This window comes from Citrus sinensis, chromosome 1 (genome assembly GCF_022201045.2).
Source record: "Citrus sinensis cultivar Valencia sweet orange chromosome 1, DVS_A1.0, whole genome shotgun sequence".
NCBI lineage: Eukaryota > Viridiplantae > Streptophyta > Magnoliopsida > Sapindales > Rutaceae > Citrus > Citrus sinensis.
Genome location: NC_068556.1, coordinates 14146662 through 14166859, shown reverse-complemented (window position 1 = coordinate 14166859; position 20198 = coordinate 14146662). Strand labels below are relative to the sequence as shown.

Sequence of the window (20198 nt, the reverse complement as noted above, 5' to 3'; positions counted from 1 at the left end):
GCCATCATAAAAGTTATTGACATTTAACAAACCGATGGGTTTCTGGTGGATGTGCAGATGGGCCCAAGATGCAAGCGTGATAAGTGCCTCATGTGTTGCAAGATCTCTTGGAAGGAAAATAAAAGCATCAGCATGATTAAGCATTTCAGTTATTCTTTCTTGCATACCTGAGACGACTAACTCTTCTCCAGTTGATGAGTCAGACGAACTGCCCAAAGGTTTTAGGGCTCTTGGGATGATGCCTAACACTTGACTTCCTCTGATAAAAGCTGCTTCTGAGACCATTTTTGATAACCCTCGATTACCTCCTCCATACACCAAGTGTAATTTTCTCGCTGCTATGCTTCGACCAAGATCTATGGCTGCCTCAACGAACTCTTTATGTTAGCCATATGTAAATCCAGAAAGCACACAAATGTTCTTGAATTGTCTATTGGGAGTAGCTGACATTGTGATACTTCTCAAAAATAATTTGTGAGTGCTTGACAAAAAAGAAATCACATTTAAGAGTCTTGGTGATAGTGGGTCATGGTTGTGTATGAGGTAATATGTCAGTGTCAAATAACGCGTAAAGCACGTGGCTCGCAAGTCAAAAAGAAAACAGTAAAAAGGAAAAAGCAAACAGTAATAAAATTATTAAAGACAATAATGCAAACAATAAGACAATAGTGAAATAAAATAACAATAAAGTAAAAGGATATTTACAGGTAGTTGCGACTGTGGCTCACATCTTCCTCTGGTTTTACGTCCAGAAACGGCTTGAACGCCCTTTATGGGTCGAGGATGGGCTTCCTATCCAGTTTTCTTATAAACTGGCAAACAGAGTCGTTTATAGTCAGATTCTTGAGACTATATCGTGCATGCTCTTTCTGGAATAATGGCCATAACTGGAGAATCGCTCCTTGCACATATCCACTGGGATGCGTTTCAAGAGACAAAAGGATATCATCCAATGACTCCTTATTCAAGCCATCCCTAATGAATTGAATCTTATCTTCCTTGTTATCAGTCACCATTCCTAAAGAACATGGGTTTTTATTGCAACTCATTCTGGCACACTTATGACAAGCAACAGAAATTCTTCGAGCTCGTCGTTTTCTTGTATAATTTCCTTTACCACAACCAGGCATGTATGCAATAAATTTTGGAGGTAACTCACCCGCCGATCGTACTTTTGCCTCAATTAACCAACGGATATCAGCAGGTATGTTATTCCTCATGAGTAATCGCATGCGTTCGGACCGAGCTTTATAGATCGTAAGGAGGGCATTCTGAGGAAGTGAAGGGAATCGCTTGTGAAGCTTCGCTAGAATCTCGTTTCTGTCCATACCTTCGCCTCAGAATATCAGTTATTATGGGAAACTGAAGTAACCGACTTGATTATCACGGAGTACCGTTATCCGCCACTTCACCGGGGTAACAAACTAAAGCACTCAAACAGAAAAAATAAATTAAAACACACAAAGAAAATTAAAATCGTCCTCTTATTGAATTTACCTCAAGCTCCAACTGGATGTCGTAAACACTTCTCTCAATGTCTCTGAGTTGGCTTTCTAAACCCTCAACATAGGCTACTAACTCTGGTGGCTGTAGAGCCCAAATGCGATGTGTTTTACAAAATTGAATCTGCCGTTTGAGATGAGTTTTGACACGTTGAAGTGGTTTAAGAATGTTCAGGAGGAACGGTCTAAGTAAGGTACTCATGAGTAAAAATGATAAAAGAAAACTTAATAGTTAAACAAACACACTTATGCAAAAATAATTTCAATTAGCAGAAGAATAATATAAAGAAAGAAAACAAAGTCAAATCAACGAAAAGAAAAATCAATTCAAATTTGGTGGGTCACTCAAATTTATTTCGGTGTCTTCTTCATGTGGTTGGTACTCTAGATATGGCTTTAATCTTTGACCATTAACTTTAAACGTGACACCATTCTTTGGGTCCTTAATTTCAATTGCCCCATGTGGAAAAACAGTATGTACAATAAATGGACCAGACCAACGAGAGCGTAACTTACCTGGGAATAGGTGCAGGCGAGAATTGAATAAAAGCACTTTCTGACCTGGAGTGAACGATTTTCTCATAACGTGCTTGTCATGGAAGACTTTCATTCGTTGCTTGTAAATCTTGGCATTTTCGTATGCATCATTGCGAATTTCTTCAAGTTCTGCTAGTTGTAATCTTCTTTCTGAGCTAGCTTGCTGCATGTCAAAGTTGAATTTCTTGATGGCCCAATACGCACGATGCTCAAGTTCCACAGGTAGGTGGAAAGCTTTTCCATACACTAGCCTGTAGGGTGACATCCCAATCGGGGTCTTGAAAGCTGTTCTATATGCCCATAATGCATCATCAAGTCTTAATGACCAATCTTTCCTGTCAGGCCTCACCGTTTTTTCTAATATGTGCTTTATTTCTCAATTGGATATCTCAACTTGGCCATTGGTTTGCGGATGATACGGAGTCGCCACTTTGTGTGTGATTGAATATTTTGTCAAAAGAGCTTTGAATGCTTTGTTACAAAAGTGGGCACCACCATCACTGATTATTGCTCGAGGGAATCCAAAGCGCGAAACAATGTTGCCTTTTAAAAATGCTATTACCACCTTGTGATCATTGGTCCTACATGGAATTGCTTCTACCCATTTCGATACGTAGTCAACAGCAACCAATATGTATTGATGGCCAAAAGACGGGGGAAATGGTCCCATGAAGTCGATACCCCATACGTCAAAAATCTCAACCACTAAAATTGGATTTAGTGGCATCATGTTCCTTCGTGTAATGCTTCCCATTCGTTGACACCTATCACATGAAGAACAGAAAGTGTAAGCGTCTCGAAATATAGATGGCCAATAGAAACCACATTGTAAAACTTTAGTCGCTGTTTTCTTAGCACTGAAATGGCCTCCACAAGCTTGTTCATGGCAGAATGAAAGGATATTCTGAATTTCACTTTCTGGGACACATCGTCTAACAATTTGATCCGCACAATACTTGAACAAATACGGGTCATCCCAAAAGAAATTCTTTATCTCTGCAAAGAATTTTGCCTTGTCTTGCTTGGTCCAATGCTCAGGAAGTTTACCTGTAACAAGATAATTAACTATATCAGCATACCAAGGTAATACTTCCACACTCATTAATTGTTCATCTGGAAATGACTTATTCAATATTAATGGCTCTGTAATTGTGTCAAGATGGAGACGAGAGAGGTGGTCCGCCACAACATTTTCTGTCCCTTTTTTATCTTTGAATTTCAAGTCAAATTCCTGCAAAAATAACACCCAACGAATTAGTCTAGCTTTTGCATCTTTCTTTGTGAGAAGATATTTAAGAGCAGCATGATCTGTGAACACGATTATTTTACAACCAATGAGATAAGATCGAAATTTCTCTAATGCAAACACTACTGCTAGCATTTCTTTTTCAGTAGTTGAATAGTTCAACTGTGCATCATTCAATGTCATACTAGCATAGTAAATAACGTGGGGAATTCGATCAACTCTTTGTCCTAATACTGCTCCTACTGCATAATCAGATGCATCACACATGAGTTCAAATGGTAAACTCCAGTTCGGGGACTGAATGATGGGTGATGATGTCAACAAATGCTTTAATTTTTCAAACGCAACAAGACATGAATCATCAAAGACAAAAGGTACATCCTTAGCAAGTAAATTGCATAAGGGTCTAGAAGCTTTGCTAAAATCTTTAATGAAACGTCTATAGAACCCAGCATGCCCAAGGAAAGATCTTACTTCTCTGACTGTTTTGGGTGGAGGAAGATTAGAAATGAGATCCACCTTGGCTTTGTCAACCTCAATACCTTTGCTCGAAATGATGTGACCGAGAACAATACCTTGTTTTACCATAAAATGGCATTTCTCCCAATTTAAGACCAAGTTCTTCTCAACACATCTCTGCAGAACTAGTGTTAGATGATGTAAACATTGATCAAACGAGTCACCAAAGACAGAAAAGTCATCCATAAAGACTTCAAGGAATCGTTCAACCATATCAGAAAAAATGCTCAACATGCATCGTTGAAATGTAGCAGGTGCATTACATAATCCAAATGGCATTCTCCTATATGCAAATGTGCCAAAAGGGCAAGTGAAAGTAGTTTTCTCTTGATCTTTTGGTGCTATGGGAATCTGATTATATCCTGAGTAGCCATCTAGAAAGCAATAAAATTCATGGCCTGCTAATCTATCAAGCATTTGATCAATAAATGGTAAAGGAAAATGGTCTTTACGTGTGACAGAATTCAATTTTCTATAATCAATGCATACACGCCATCCTGTAGTTACTCTAGTGGGTATCAATTCATTATCAGCATTGGTAACTACTGTGACTCCTGACTTTTTGGGGACAACTTGTACAGGACTGACCCATGAACTATCAGAAATGGGGTAAATGATACCAGCATCTAATAGCTTAAGGATTTCTGTTCTAACAACTTCTTTCATGTTAGGATTTAACCGACGTTGCATCTCCCAAGTAGTTTTAGCATTTTCATCAAGGTGAATGTAATGCATGCAGTCTACTGGGTTTATACCTTTAATGTCTGCTATGGTCCATCCTAATGCCCCTTTGTGCTCTTTCAAAACATCTAACAACTTACCTTTTTGTTCGTCATTGAGGGATGATGAGATGATTACCGGCAGAGTACTTTCTTCTCCCAAAAATGCATATTCCAGAGTGTTGGGTAATGGTTTGAGCTCGAGTTTCGGTGGTGATTCTGATGATGGGATGAGTTTCTTCTCTGATGGTGCTAGTTGTTCAACTCTTGACTTCCATTTATTAGTGTCCATAGATGGTCCTGAGTCAAGCAGGGCATTGACCTCATCGACCGATCTGTCAATATCAAAATCCAAACCAAAGTGAGTTAAACATGTTTGTAAAGGATCACTAAGGTTTGAAACAAAAGTATCATCAACTAATGCTTCAATTAAATCCACATCAACAATTCCATCATCTGCACTGTGAGGTTGTTTGGCAATGTTGAAGATGTTCAGCTCCATAGTCATGTTGCCGAAAGACAACTGCATATTTCCAGTCCTGCATTGAATGTGAGCATCCGCAGTTGCCAAGAAAGGTCGGCCTAGAATAATGGGGATGTGCTTCCTTGAATCCTGTATTGGTTGAGTGTCAATTACAATGAAATCAACAGGAAAATAAAACTTGTCTACCTGGATAAGCACGTCCTCCACAATACCACGAGGTATTTTTGTGGACCGATCTGCAAGCTGTAACACCACTGGAGTTGGGTGTAATTCTCCCAGTCCAAGTTTCACAAATACTGAATAAGGCAACAAATTTACACTAGCTCCTAAATCCAACAAAGCATTCTCAATTGTGTGGTTCCCTATACTGCATGAGATAGTGGGGGAGCCTGGGTCTTTGCATTTTAAAGGAATTTTATGTTGGAGTATAGAACTAACGTTTTTTGTTAAAAATGCCTTCTTTTGAACATGCATATTTCTCTTTTTAGTACAAAGGTCTTTAAGAAACTTGGCATAAGATGGAACTTGTTTAATAGCATCAAGTAAAGGGATGTTAACACTTACCTGTTTGAAGATTTCAAGAATCTCACATGTGGATTTTCCCTTCTTTCCTTTAGCTAACCTTTGAGGAAATGGAGCTTTGGGAACGTATTCTCGTGGGTTAGTTTCTTCTTTCTCCTCCGGTGATGAGTCCCCAACATTCACAGGTACAATTTGATTTTCTTTTGTCACCGGCATCTCCACTTTGTTGTCGACTTCCTTTCCTTTTCGCAAGGTCATTACTGCTTTGATCTCTCCATGCTGCTGTGGTGAACTGGTACTTGCTTCATGTACTCCTTTAGGATTAGGCACTGGTTGACTTGGAAATTTGCCTTTCTCAACGGTCATTGCCAAGGTCTGAACTGAAGAAGCAAGTTGTCCCACCATCTTCTCGAGGCTTGAAACCGATTGAGCTTGTGAGTTGAAGCCTGCTCTCAACTCATTTCGTAGTCCATCAATGGTGCGGTTCTGTTGCTCAATCGTAGAGTGAGTAAGATTCTTGAGATTTTGGAATGAATCCTCCCATGGTCTGGGTTGAGAGTAGTTCTGGTTCTGATTGTATGGTCTAAATGGGGGCTGAGAGGCTTGAGGATTTTGAGAAATTTGTTGCATTGGTGGAGCTGGAGCTGCTGGTCCATTCTGTTGGAATCCTTGAGACCATGAAAAATTGGGGTGGTCTCTCCATCCAGGGTTATATGTGTTGGAGTATGGGTTGTAATTCGATGGTTTTCTCATTACACCTATGGCATTGGCTTGATCTGAGTATGAGTCATGGTCATGTGGCTCTGTTGATTTAGCAGTCGATAACGATGCTATTTGTCGAGCAAGACCTTCAACCATCTCCTTGACTTCTTTGATTCCCGAAGTTGACTCGCCAATTTGAACCTCATTTACTCCTTTAATTCTTCTAGTATTCCTGAGTGATCGACTCCGTTGTTAGGAATTATCCGCTTGTCGCTGGAAGAATTCCCAAATCTCGAATGCACTTTTTGACATTAGCTCTCCTCCACTTGTTGCCATTAGCCATTCTTGCACATTTGGCAATAATCCCTCCAAAAAGTATTGGCATTGGTGCCATTTCTCGTACCCATGATGTGGACACTTCAAGAGTAGCCCATTGAATCGCTCCCATGTTTCGAAAAATTGCTCGTCATCTTTCTGGGTAAACTCCGAGATTTCCCTGCGAATAGCATTGGTTTTATGCACTGGGAAATATTTATTTAAAAATTTTGTAACCATTTGTTCCCATGATGCAATGCTATTAGCAGGCAATGTATTAAGCCATGAACGAGCTCTATCCTTTAAAGAAAATGGGAATAGTCTAAGTTTAACATCATCGTCTGAAAATTTTTCATATTTAAAAGTTTGACAAATGGCATGAAAATCATTCAGATGATTATATGGATCCTCATTTTCTAGGCCATAAAATGTGGGGAGACAATTTAGCACACTAGGTTTTAATTCGAAACTCCTAGCAGCTACATTTGGGTATCTTATGCATGATGTACTCAAATTAGCTAAGGGACTGAAGTAGTCCTTAAATGGCCTCTCTTGTGGTTGCAAATCCATTTCAAATTTATTTTTAATGTGCTTTTGTGTGCGAAGTGTTTTTTCTAATTCAAGGTCTATAGGTTCAAGATTAGGTAATAATGACCTATGACCATGCATGCAAAATAAATAAAATAAAAATAAAGATGCAAACAAAACAAAAAATAAAGATGGGAACAAAACAAATAAAAATAAAGAAGAGGGAGAAATTACGATACTAACCTTATTGCGCTATTACAACCTTTCTATAAAAATACACAAAAATAGATACGTGAAAGAAATTAACTAAAAATTAAATTAATAAGATAAACAAAAAAAATTACAAAGAAAAATAAATGGAAAATTAAATTACAGAATTTTAAAGAAGAGAAAAAGAAAAGAAATACTAACCTTTAAATGTAGATTCACTTTTTTTTTCTTTTTTTTTTAATTTAATAAAAAAAATACAAGAAAACAAATAAAAGAAATTATTCAAAAAAAATTAATTCTATGAATTAAAATTACTTACCTCCCCGGCAACGGCGCCAAAAACTTGTTGTGCAAATTTTAATGTACTCGCAAGTGCACGAATCTATTGTAGTATAGACTAATGGTGACGAGTGTCGATCTCACGAGGAGGTGGATTTTAATTGTGTAGAATTAATTTAGTAAATGGGTGATTGGATTTGTGGTGGAAATGATTTGGGATATGCTAAAACTTAAATTAAAATGGCGAGAATAAATTCTAAAATTAGAATTGAAATAGCGAGAATAAATTCTAAAATTGGTATTGAAATGACGAGAATAAATTGACGAGAATTATATTGAAATGACGTACTTGGGTATCTGGATCCGTATCAACATGCATCATGGGCTAAATAATCCGTATTAATACCAATTAAATCATGAGGGGGGAATCCACACCTCATGAACCACGCTCTAATCAATATGGTGCTAAGGGCTTATCGTGCCAAATAATAATAACCTTATACTAGAGAGCCGGTGAAACCAAGGCGGTACTAGACAAGATTAGTATTATTTGTCGACGAGAAGTCAAAACATCCACAAAAACTAGAGGGGAAGAGAAAATAAATTTACCAAATAAAGCCCATGACACATGTTGAGACTTCACCTTCAACCCAAGCTTGAAAGAAAATTAGCCACTCATAATTGAACTAGGGGCAAAATGAGAATTTATTAAAATACGAAGAAAATACAAGATGGAGAGGGAATTACAAAAAACAGAGTCCAAAAATGGATTCAGAGATATCAAATTAGGGGGGAGAGGCCCATTTTTTATAGATACATGGAGTAAATCATGGCCATCGGATTAAAAACAATTTGGACGCTCAGGATTGCGCCACGTCATCAGTCAACAGTCCACGGTTTGACCACGCGGATGAACAGTAACAGGGTTTGACTCGACTTTGAACAGTAACGCGGTTTGACCCGGATGAACAGTAACGCGGTTTGGTTGAAAATAATCCTGTGTGATGCATGCACCGTACACGAGATTTTTCGTCCACTGATATGCTGCCACGTTACCATCAACAGTACATAAGAATTTTAGTCCAACAGGATCGTTACACCTCATCAGTCAATGCCACATCATCGGTCAATGCCACGTCATCATCCGTCTATGTGAACAGCGTCGTGAACAGTAACGTAGACAGTACCGTACACGTGAATAGTACCGTACATGTGAATAGTGCCATTTTTCCTTTTATGCTCCTCCTAAGGTTTTTGACCGTCCTGAGTTCAAAAGTGATGTCCGTTTTGCCGTCTGATTTCTCCTTTATTGTGAAATGACTATAATGCCCCTAAAGTACATAAAATACTTAATTAAAATAAAACACATGTAATTAAATCACAAGAAGGTTAAATACATAAAAGTAAGGGTTGTTAGTAAGACTTGAAATGTAAAATGACGGTTTTCTCCTTTATAAATATGCATTTTCTAACACTCAACATACTTGCACATTGGGATGAGTAATGTTGTGCAAATTTTAATGTACTCGCAAGCGCACGAATCTATTGTAGTATAGACTAATGGTGACGAGTGTCGATCCCACGAGGAGGTGGATTTTAATTATATATAGAATTAATTTTGTAAATGGGTAGTTGGATTTATGGTGGAAATGATTTGGAATATGCTAATACTTAAATTAAAATGGCGAGAATAAATTCTAAAATTGGAATTGCAATGGAGAGAATAAATTAAAGAGAATTCTATTAAAATGACGTACTTGGGTATCTGGATCCGTATCAACATGCATCATGGGCTAAATAATCCGTATTAATGCCAATTAAATCATGAGGGGGGAATCCACACCTCATGAACCACGCTCTAATCAATATGGTGCTAAGGGCTTATCGTGCCAAATAATAATAACTTTATACTAGAGAGCCGGTGTAACCAAGGCGGTATCTAGACAAGACTATTATTATTTGTCGACGAGAAGTGAAAACATCCACAAAAATTAGAGGGGAAGAGAAAATAAATTTACCAAATTAAGCCCATGACACATGTTGAGACTTCACCTTCAACCCAAGCTTGAAAGAAAATTAGCCACTCATAATTGAACTAGGGGCAAAATGGGAATTTATTAAAATATAAAGAAAATACAAGATGGAGAAGGAATTACAGAAAATGGATCCCAAAAATGGATTCAGAGATATCAAATTAGGGGGGAGAGGCCCCCTTTTTATAGATACATGGAGTAAATCATGGCCATCGGATTAAAAACAATTTGGACGCTCAGGATTGCGCCACGTCATCAGTCAACAGTCCACGGTTTGACCACGCGGATGAACAGTAACAGGGTTTGACCTGACTTTGAACAGTAACGCGGTTTGACCCGGATGAACAGTAACGCAGTTTGGTTGAAAATAATCCTGTGTGATGCATGCACCGTACACGAGATTTTTCGTCCACTGATATGCTGCCACGTCACCATCAACAGTACATAAGAATTTTAGTCCAACAGGATCGTGACACCTCATCAGTCAATGCCACATCATCGGTCATTGCCACGTCATCATCCGTCTATGTGAACAGTGTCGTGAACAGTAACGTAGACAGTACCGTACACGTGAATAGTACCGTACATGTGAATAGTGCCATTTTTCCTTTTATGCTCCTCCTAAGGTTTTTGACCGTCCTGAGTTCAAAAGTGATGTCCGTTTTGCCGTCTGATTTCTTCTTTATTGTGAAATGACTATAATGCCCTAAAATACATAAAATACTTAATTAAAATAAAACACATGTAATTAAATCACAAGAAGGTTAAATACATAAAAGTAAGGGTTGTTAGTAAGACTTGAAATGTAAAATGACGGTTTTCTCCTTTATAAATATGCATTTTCTAACACTCAACACACCCCCCAACCAGCTTATTGCTAGTCCCTAGCAAATAAAGCGAAAACAAAATTCAAATTCAAAATGATTTTTTTTATGTGCAAAGACGGATCTGTGGTATTCCAATTCGATCCTGAGATTGAAATGATTGTTAGGAGACTGCGAAGAGAACAAATGAATTCAAAAATTTATTCAGGGTATGAATAATTTGCAGGATGTGAGAAATTTGGACCCTCACGGGCCCTTACAACCAGGCAACGTTCAAGAAGAGCAGAATGAACATGCTAATAAGAGACATCCAGGCAATAACAAAATTATTTACATGGCTGATGACAGAGATAGAGCTTTTAGAGATTATGTTGTGTTAACTGCTCAAGTTGTACACCCTGGGATAATCAGACCCGAAGTAGAAGCCGCAAACTTTGAATTGAAGCCAGTGATGTTTCAAATGTTGCAGATAGTTGGTCAATTCAATGGATTGCCAAATGAAGATCCTCATCTCCATCTTAAGTTGTTCTTAGAAGTGAATGATGCTTTCAAGATTGCTGGAGCAACATAAGATGCCTTAAGACTGAGGCCCTTTCCTTATTCCTTAAGAGATCGAACAAGAACATGGTTAAATTCGTTACCATCTGATTCCATCACTACATGGAATGAGTTGGCTGATAAATTCCTAATGAAATATTTCCCACCGACAAAAAATATAAAATTGCGGAATGAGATTACTTTTTTCCATCAACTTGAAGATAAGAGTTTCTATGAGGCTTGGGAAAGATTCAAAGAACTGCTCAGAATGTGTCCTCATCATGGCATTCCTTGTTGCATTCAATTGGAAACTTTCTACAATGGGTTGAATCCGAGTATAAGATTAATGGTCGATGCTTCAGCAAATGGAGCTCTATTATCCAAATTATACATTGAAGCTTATGAAATTCTAGAGAGAATTGCCAATAATAATTATCAGTGGCCATCAAACAGGTAACCGGCAGTAAGAGAAATAGCAGGGGTACATAACATAGATGCAATTACAGCCTTATCAGCGCAAGTAACTTCATTGACTAACATGGTAAAGGCCATGACATCTGCTCCAGCAGTAGTGAAGCAAGTTGCTGAACTTTCTTGTGTATACTGTGGTGAAGAACATGACTTTGATAACTGTCCTAGAAATCCAGCTTCAGTAAACTATGTGGATAATTTCAATCGACAGCTTCAGAACAACCCATATTCAAATACTTACAACCCTGGCTGGAAACAACACCCAAATTTTTCATGGAGCAATCAGAATCGAAATGCTCTAGCATTAAATGGACAAAATAGGAACACTCAACCACCTGGTTTTCATCAGCAGAGTCAAGGGCAAAAACATATCAGTCAGGATCCAATCACTTCACTGGAAGCACTGATTAAGGAATACATTGCAAAGAATGAAGTAATTGTGCAGAGTCAAGCTGTATCCTTGAGGAACCTGGAAAACCAAATGGGACAACTTGCCACAGCAATGAGTAGCAGGACTCAAGGAAGCTTACCTAGCAACACAAAAGACCCTATGAGAGAGGGCAAAAAACACTACAAAGTAATTAATTTGAGATCTGGAAAAAATATTGATATCCCAATTGATGTGGCTAAAAAGGGGATGGAATTCAATTCATCACAAAAACCACCTCAAGATGGAAGCATGTTACAACAGCCCAACGATTAAGACACTGGTTACATGGGCCAAGCTGCAACAACTTCAGAAGGAACTCAACCAGTACATGCTGAAAACAAAGCTGCAACACCAATAGCCACGACCTACAACAAACCAAACAAGCAGAGTTTGGTACCTTCTGAAGTTACCCAGCAGTTCAGACATCCACCACCTTTCCCACAGAGATTCCAGAAGCAAAAACAAGACAAGCAGTTCAGTAAATTCCTGGAAGTGCTAAAGCAATTACACATCAATATACCTTTTGTGGAAGCTTTGGAGCAAATGCCAAATTATGTGAAATTTCTAAAAGACATCTTGGCACGAAAGAGAAGGCTGGGAGAATTTGAAACTGTTGCTTTAACACAGAAAATCAGTCATATGCTCCAAAGTAAGATTCCTACAAAAGTGAAGGATCCAAGAAGTTTTACAATACACTGCTCTATAGGAACTAGGTACACTGGCAGAGCACTTTGTGACTTGGGAGCCAGTATGAATCTGATGCCATTGTCTGTATTTAAGCAGCTGGGAGTAGAGGAATCCAGACCAACAATAGTCACTCTCCAATTAGCTAACAGATTTCATGTATACCCTGAAGGAAAAATTGAGGATGTACTGGTGAAGGTTGACAAATTCATTTTCCCAGTAGACTTCATTGTACTAGACTTTGAAGCTGATAAAAAGGTACCCATTATACTTGGAATACCTTTCTTAGTAACTGGGAAGACTCTGATAGATGTGCAGAAAGGAGAGCTCACCATGAGAGTGAATGATCAGCAAGTCACATTTAATGTACTAGAGGCTATGAAGAACCCTGATGAATTAGAAGATTGTAATTTCCTAAGTGTTGTGGATTTTGTTGTAGCAGACAGAATCGATAAATGCTGTAGTAATGAGATCAACAAAGTCATCACCTTTGAAGATTTAGAAGAGGAAGATGTTGCAGCAAACCAGATAGATAGGACGAAAGAAAAGCAACCTGATAGGCATAATAGGTTTATTGAGCATCTGAATCTTTCAGATAGGGAAGTAAAAATAACTTTACCATCTATTGAATCACCTCTTAGTCTTGAATTAAAATTGTTACCTTCGCATTTGAAATATGTTTATCTTGATTAAAACAACACACTCCCTATAATCATTTCCTCTACCTTGAATGCAGGTCAAGAACAGAGTCTAATAGATTTTCTTGGAAGATACAGAAGGGCAATTAGATGGACCATGGCAGACATCAAGGGGATAAGCCCATCAGTATGCATGCATAAAGTCCTGTTAGAAGATTGCCACAACAATTCGGTGGAGCATCAGAGTAGGTTAAACCCTATTATGAAAGAAGTGGTGAAAAATGAAATCATCAAATAGTTGGATGCTGGAATCATATATCCAATATCAGACAGTTCGTGGGTGAGTCCGTTTCAATGTGTTCCAAAGAAGGGAGGGATAACAATGATAGCTAATGAGAGGGATGAACTTATTCCTACAAGGACATTGATTGGATGGAGAGTATGTATGGATTATAGGAAGCTCAACAAAGCCACAAGGAAAGATTGCTTCCCACTTCCATTCATAGATCAGATGTTGGATAGACTTGCTGGAAAATAGTACTATTATTTCCTAGATGGGTATTCGGCTACAACTAAATTGCTATAGCTTCATAGGATTAGGAGAAGACTACATTTACCTGTCCTTATAGAACATTTGCCTTCAGAAGAATGCCCTTTAGTTTGTGTAATGCTCCAACAACTTTTCAGAGATGGTAGAGCAGACTTTAAAAGTTTTCATGGATAACTTCTCAGTTTTTGGGGAGACATACAACGGTTTTTTACACAATTTAGAAAAAGTTCTTAAAAGATGTGAGATGACTAACTTAGTACTCAATTGGGAAAAGTGTCATTTCATGGTGCAAGAAGGAATAGTGTTGGGTCATAAGGTGTCCAAGAAAGGCATTGAGGTAGACAAAGCCAAGATAGAGGTAATAGATAAACTGCCACCCTCCACTTCAATAAAGGGTATTAGGAGTTTTTTGGGTCATACTGGATTTTACAGAAGATTTATTAAGGATTTTTCCAAGGTAGCTAAACCACATTGCTGGAAAATAACAAGCCTTTTCACTTTGACAAAGATTGTCTCCAAGCATTTGGAGAATTAAAGAAAGCTCTGATCACTGCACCAGTGGTTATATCTCCAGACTGGACTCTACCATTTGAACTGATGTGTGATGCTAGTGATCATTCTGTGGGAGCAGTGTTAGGGCAAAGGAAGGATAAGGTTTTTCACTTCATATACTATGCAAGCAAAACTCTTACTCAAACTCAAATCAATTACACCACTACAGAGAAAGAGTTGCTAACAGTAGTATTTGCTTTTGATAAATTCAGAGTTTATTTGGTGGGTACTAAAGTAACTGTATATACAGACCATGCAGCCATCAAATACTTAATTTCAAAGAAGGATGCCAAACCAAGATTAATCAGATGGATCTTATTGCTTGAGGAATTTTATCTGAAAATTAAAGATAGAAAGGGGACTGAGAATCAAGTAGCAGACCACCTGTCGCGGCTGGAAGCAAACACAAGTACATTGACAAGGAGAGACATCACTGAAACTTTTCCTGATGAACAGCTGTTGGTAGTACAACAAGCACAGATGTTGCAGCAGTCAGGATCTTCATGGTATGCATATTTTACTAACTACTTAATTAGTGGGTTGCTACCACCTGAGCTGAAATTTCAGGAGAAAAATAAATTTCTTCATGATGTTAAAAGTTATCAGTGGATGACCCACATTTATATAAGTTTTGCTTAGATCAAGTAATATGAAAATGTACTTCAGAAGGAGAAATTCCCCACATATTGGAGTCATGCCATGCTACAGCATACGGAGGACATTTTGGTGGTCACAGAACAACTGCTAAAGTTCTGCAATCAGGTTATTACTGGCCTACTATTTTTAAAGATGCTTATGAATTTGTTAAATGTTGTGACAGGTGTCAAAGGACATGGAACATAACTAAAAGACATGAAATGCCATTGACCAACATTCTGGAAGTAGAAGTTTTTGATGTCTGGGGAATAGATTTCATGGGACTTTTTCGACCATCCTTTGGGAACTTATACATCCTTGTTGCTGTGGATTATGTCTCCAAGTGGGTGGAAGCTGCAGCATTGCCTACCAATGATATAAAACAGTGGTGGTTATTCTTCAGAAAAATATTTTTTCTAGGTTTGGTACTCCTAGAGTAATTATTAGTGATGAGGGTACTCATTTTTGCAACAAAGTCTTTGCTGCAGCTATGGTAAAATATGGAGTTAGACACAAGGTAGCAACAACATATCACCCACAATCCAATGGTCAGGCTAAAGTGTCCAATAGAGAAATTAAAAAGATCTTAGAAAAAGTGGTGAACCCAACAAGGAATGATTGGTCTTTCCAGTTACATGACTCCCTATGGGCCTACAGAACAATATACAAAACTCCATTTAGCATGTCTCCTTACCAAATTGTTTATGGAAAGGCTTGTCACTTGCCACTAGGCTAGAGCATAAAGCACACTAGGCATTGAAGCAATTAAATTGGGATATTCATGCTGCAGCAGAGCAAAGGAAGCTTCAACTTTGTGAGCTTGATGAATTACGGCTATTTTCATATGAAAATGCAAGAATCTATAAAGAGAGGACAAAACACTGGCACGACAATCATATTCAAAACATGCAATTCAACCCTGGTCAATTAGTGCTGCTCCAGGAAAGATCATTGGCATTGGCAATATCGGTAATGTATCATCCACTCATTGAAAATGTGTGTTTGGTTGAAAACTTGAAACACAATTTGCTTAGCATTAGTCAATTATGTGATAAGTGTTATAAGTTATTTTTGATAAAGCTAGATGTGTTATTGAGAATACATATGATGGCAAGATTAATTTTTTTTATAGGAAATAGATATGTTAATATTTATGCCATTGATATAGATTTTGCATCTACCAATGATGAATGTTTCTCCACATTGCATGATGATGGTTGGTTATGGTATAGAAGACTAGGTCATGCAAGTATGGATTTGATTTCAAAAATTTCGAAAAATGATTTAGTTAAAGTTCTTCTAAAAATTGACTTTCAAAAAGATAAGATTGGTAAAGTTTACCAATTTGGAAAACAAATCAAAACTTCTTTTAAAAACAAAAATCATATTTCTACATCAAAACCACTTCAACTTCTTCACATGGATTTATTTGGACCTTCTAGATATGCTAGTTTAAGTGGCAAATATTATTCATTTGTGATTGTAGATGATTATTCTATATACACAAGGGTATTGTTTTTAGCTAATAAGGATGATGTCTTTGATGTATTTAGAGTTATTTTGTAAAAAGGTTCAAAATGAAAAGGGATATGCAATTTCTTGTATTAGAAATGATCATGGTGGAGAATTTGAAAATCATGCATTTGAAAATTTTTGTAATGATTTTGTAATGATTTTGGCATTGAGCATCAATTTCCATCACCTAGGACTCCACAACAAACTAAAGTTGTAGAGAGAAAAAATAGGTCTATTCAAGAAATGGCTAGGACAATGTTAAATGAAAATACTTTGCCTAAGTTTCTTTGGGCCAAAGCCGTCAACACCGCATGTTACGTTTTAAGTCCCTATGAGCTTTGGAAAGATAGAAAACCCAACACTGGTTATTTCAAAGTTTTTGGATGCAAATATTTTATTTTAAACACAAAAGATAATCTTGGTAAATTTGATCCAAAATCTAATGTTGGTATTTTTCTTGGTTATTCAAACACAAGCAAAGCTTATAGAGTGTATAATAAAAGAATTTTGGTTGTGCAATAATCAATGCATGCTACGTTTGATGAATCTAACCCTTTTTCTACAGAGAAAGTTATTGTTGATGATGATGCAGATGGAGAGTCGAAAGAAGAATTATCAAAAGATAAATAAAAGGATGCACCACAAGAAAATCAAGATGATAGACAAGAAGAACAAACAAATATAGAGCAACAAAAAAGTACTTCTCAAACACTCCCCAAAGAGTGGAGGTATGTTTATTCTCACCATAAAGACTTAATTTTAGGAGATCCATTATAATGTTGTTAGCATTTTCATGTCATGAAGATTTCATTTTATACCAAATAGATGTCAAAAGTGATTTCTTAAATCGTTATATTGCAGAAGAAGTGTATGTGAAACAACCCCCTGGTATTGAAAATGAAAAATTTCCAAATCATGTTTATAAGTTTTCAAAAGTATTGTATGGATTAAAATAAGCACTTAGAACATGGTATAATAGGCTCAAAAATTTCTTGTTGGATAATAGTTTTTCGACGGGAAAAGCGGATATACTCTTTGTTAAGTATAAGAACCAAGATATACTTATTGTTCAAATTTATGTTGATGATATTATCTTTGATTCTACTAATGAGTCTTTGTGCAAGGAGTTTTCATCTTGTATGAGTAAGAAATTTAAAATGAGCATGATGGGAGAATTGAAGTGTTTCCTTGGACTTCAAATCAAACAAAACAATGAGGGAATCTTCATCAACCAAGCTAAATATGTCAAAGATTTACTAAAGAGATTTGGCATTGATGGCTCAAAGAGCAAGAGCACTCCAATGAGCACAACAATCAAGCTTGACAAAGATGAAAATGGTAAAGAGGTTGATATTAAAATGTATCAAGGTATGATCGGCTCTTTACTTAACCGCAAGTAGACCCAATATCATGTTTAGTGTATGTTTGTGTGCAAGTTTTTAATCATGTCTTAAGGAATCTCATTTGCTTGCTGTTAAAAGAATTTTTCATTATTTGAATGGAACCATAGATCTTAGTCTTTGGTATCCTAGAGAAACTCATATAGATTTAACTTGTTATTCAGATGCCGATTTTGCCAGTTACAAGGTCGATAGGAAAAGTACTAGTGGAACTTGTCATTTCCTAGGTCATTCGCTTGCTTCATGGTTTAGTAAGAAACAAAATTTAGTTGCACTCTCAATCACTGAAGCAAAATATATTGTCGCAGGTAGTTGTTGTGCACACTTTGGATAAAACAAACACTTAGAGACTATGACATTAATCTTGAACAAATTCCTATCAAGTGTGATAATACTAATGCTATAAATCTATCAAAGAATCCCATTCAGCACTCTAGAACCAAGCATATAGAGATTAGACATCATTTCTTGAGAGATCATGTTCAAAAGGGAGATATTGCATTAGAATTTATCTCTACAGGAAAACAACTTGCCGATATTTTTACAAAAAAGTCTTTGCAAAGAACAATTTTGAAAATTTCGGCATGAACTTGAGATGATGAAATTTTCACATTAACATCTCTAATCATGTTATTGAGACTATTAAAATTGATTGATTGATGATTGTTGATGATTATGTTGTGCATAAGCATGAAAAATGAGTGATATGTTTAAAATTTCAACCTTAAAGTGTTTATTGTATCTCATAATTGTGATATATATGCATGATGAATATGTTAAAAATTTTATTTTTATGATCTTTTTAAATGTTAATTATCATGATTCATGCATTAAAATGACTTTTGAAATGTTTCGGGATCACAAAATGGTCTCGGGATTGCTCAAATTTCAGCAGGACAGTAAAATAGTGCACAAAACTAGTTAGAAGTCGGCTAGCCGCTAGAATCAAGCAGCTAGCCGCCTGCCACCAAACGGCTAGCTACCTAGTCACGGGTTCATGCTTTTCTTTTTCTTCTTCTTCGTTTTTCTTCACTTGTTCTTCTCTCTCTTAAAAACGTGAACAACTCTCCTCCATTTCTCTCTAAAATTTCTTCATTTTTCACTCATTTTCTTAACAAAATAAGCTTTCAAATCATTGCTCATCCATTCATTCTTCATTATTCATTCTCAAAACATCATTTCATCATTTCTTCTCAAAAATCCCAAAATAAAAAACCTAAACTTACTCATTTGTCTATCTTCCATTTTAAGCTCTTTTTAGCCCATTTTTTATTCAATCAATGCCATACATTGTCTTAAATCATCTCTAGAATCAATTTAATGGGATCAAACTTATCCATTTCACTTAAAATTTCGAAAATTTGAATTTGTGTTTTTGGCCATTTTTGCGTTTTCACCACCGTCCTCCTCATCATATCTGCTACCTCTCTAGTGTGCTCTCCTGATAGATTTTCTTTTGATTCCCCATTCCATTATGAAATACATTTTCATATGCATTGTTTTTTTAGTTGCTGGATGTTTGAATGTTTATATTTGGATAATGTTTTTTGGAGTCTTGGAATATTATAACTCTTTGGTTAATTGCATGCTTGATTTTTTGGTTAACAATTGAGGTGTTATTTTTTGTCTAAGCACAGATTTATAGTAATTTTGACGATGAAGGGGGAGAAGTCGTGTATTTTGAATTCCCAGAGACATGTAACATGTATTTTAATCCATAAGTATTGATGCATGATTTTGAAATATTTAGGGGGAATTCATAGTTGATTTATATGTTGAGTCATGTATGCCATGTAATTAAGGGGGAATATAAATGTCAAAATACATGAGATGTTTGTCATCATCAAAAAGGGGGAGATTGTTAGCTTAAAGGGCTACACATTATATAATTTTGATGATAACAAACACATGTCCTAAGTAATTTAATAAATATTATATTTTATATTTTCACTAGTTCTTTAAGGATAATATTTATGCAAGTGAATCAAGTGAAATAAAGTGAAATCAAGTTCGAGACACTCAACAGACTACAGCTCGATCAAGAATAAAGTTTAGAGCTCAACGGACTCATTATTATGACAATTCTTGTAAAGCCGGTAAGATTTAATATATGCATGGTTTAGCATTTAAGATGCTCAAGATTTTGTTTAATAAATCACATTTTTCATAAACCAAAGGTTTAGCAATTATAAGCCAAGTATTTTATGCAATTAGTTATTTTTTCAAGATGTAGACTAAAATGAAAAATCTTTGCAATCTTTGATTTTAATAAGTATTATTTTGAAATGTAGATTTGGACCTATTTGCAAACAATTAAAATATTTTAGGCCATATTCTAATTTATAAAAGTTTTAGGGCCAAAGTA

At 36.5% G+C, this 20198-nt stretch overlaps 1 protein-coding gene and 2 non-coding genes across 3 annotated transcripts; 2 read left to right on the top strand and 1 right to left on the bottom strand.

The window, feature by feature from the left end:
- The first annotated feature begins 6631 nt into the window (after window positions 1-6631).
- Window positions 6632-6735, top strand: LOC127898902 (small nucleolar RNA R71). The gene has a single exon (XR_008050619.1). It is a non-coding gene; the product is annotated as a small nucleolar RNA R71 (small nucleolar RNA).
- A 4403-nt stretch (window positions 6736-11138) lies between these two features.
- On the bottom strand, window positions 11139-11245 carry LOC112495749 (small nucleolar RNA R71). The gene has a single exon (XR_003062081.1). It is a non-coding gene; the product is annotated as a small nucleolar RNA R71 (small nucleolar RNA).
- An 898-nt stretch (window positions 11246-12143) lies between these two features.
- On the top strand, window positions 12144-13296 carry LOC107178669 (uncharacterized). The gene is made up of 3 exons (XM_052443874.1): window positions 12144-12336; window positions 12430-13145; window positions 13279-13296. The coding sequence occupies exons 1-3, from the start codon at window positions 12144-12146 to the stop codon at window positions 13294-13296; spliced, it is 927 nt and encodes a 308-aa protein (XP_052299834.1).
- Window positions 13297-20198: the final 6902 nt, after the last annotated feature.

What these genes read in the sequence shown, in the direction of transcription:
- LOC107178669 (XM_052443874.1), top strand. Translation starts at nt 12,144, where the DNA reads ATGGGCCAAGCTGCAACAACTTCAGAAGGAACTCAACCAGTACATGCT. An exon ending in AAAACAAGACAAGCAGTTCA is followed by an intron (nt 12,337 to 12,429) that starts GTAAATTCCTGG and finishes AATTTCTAAAAG; the next exon opens with ACATCTTGGCACGAAAGAGA.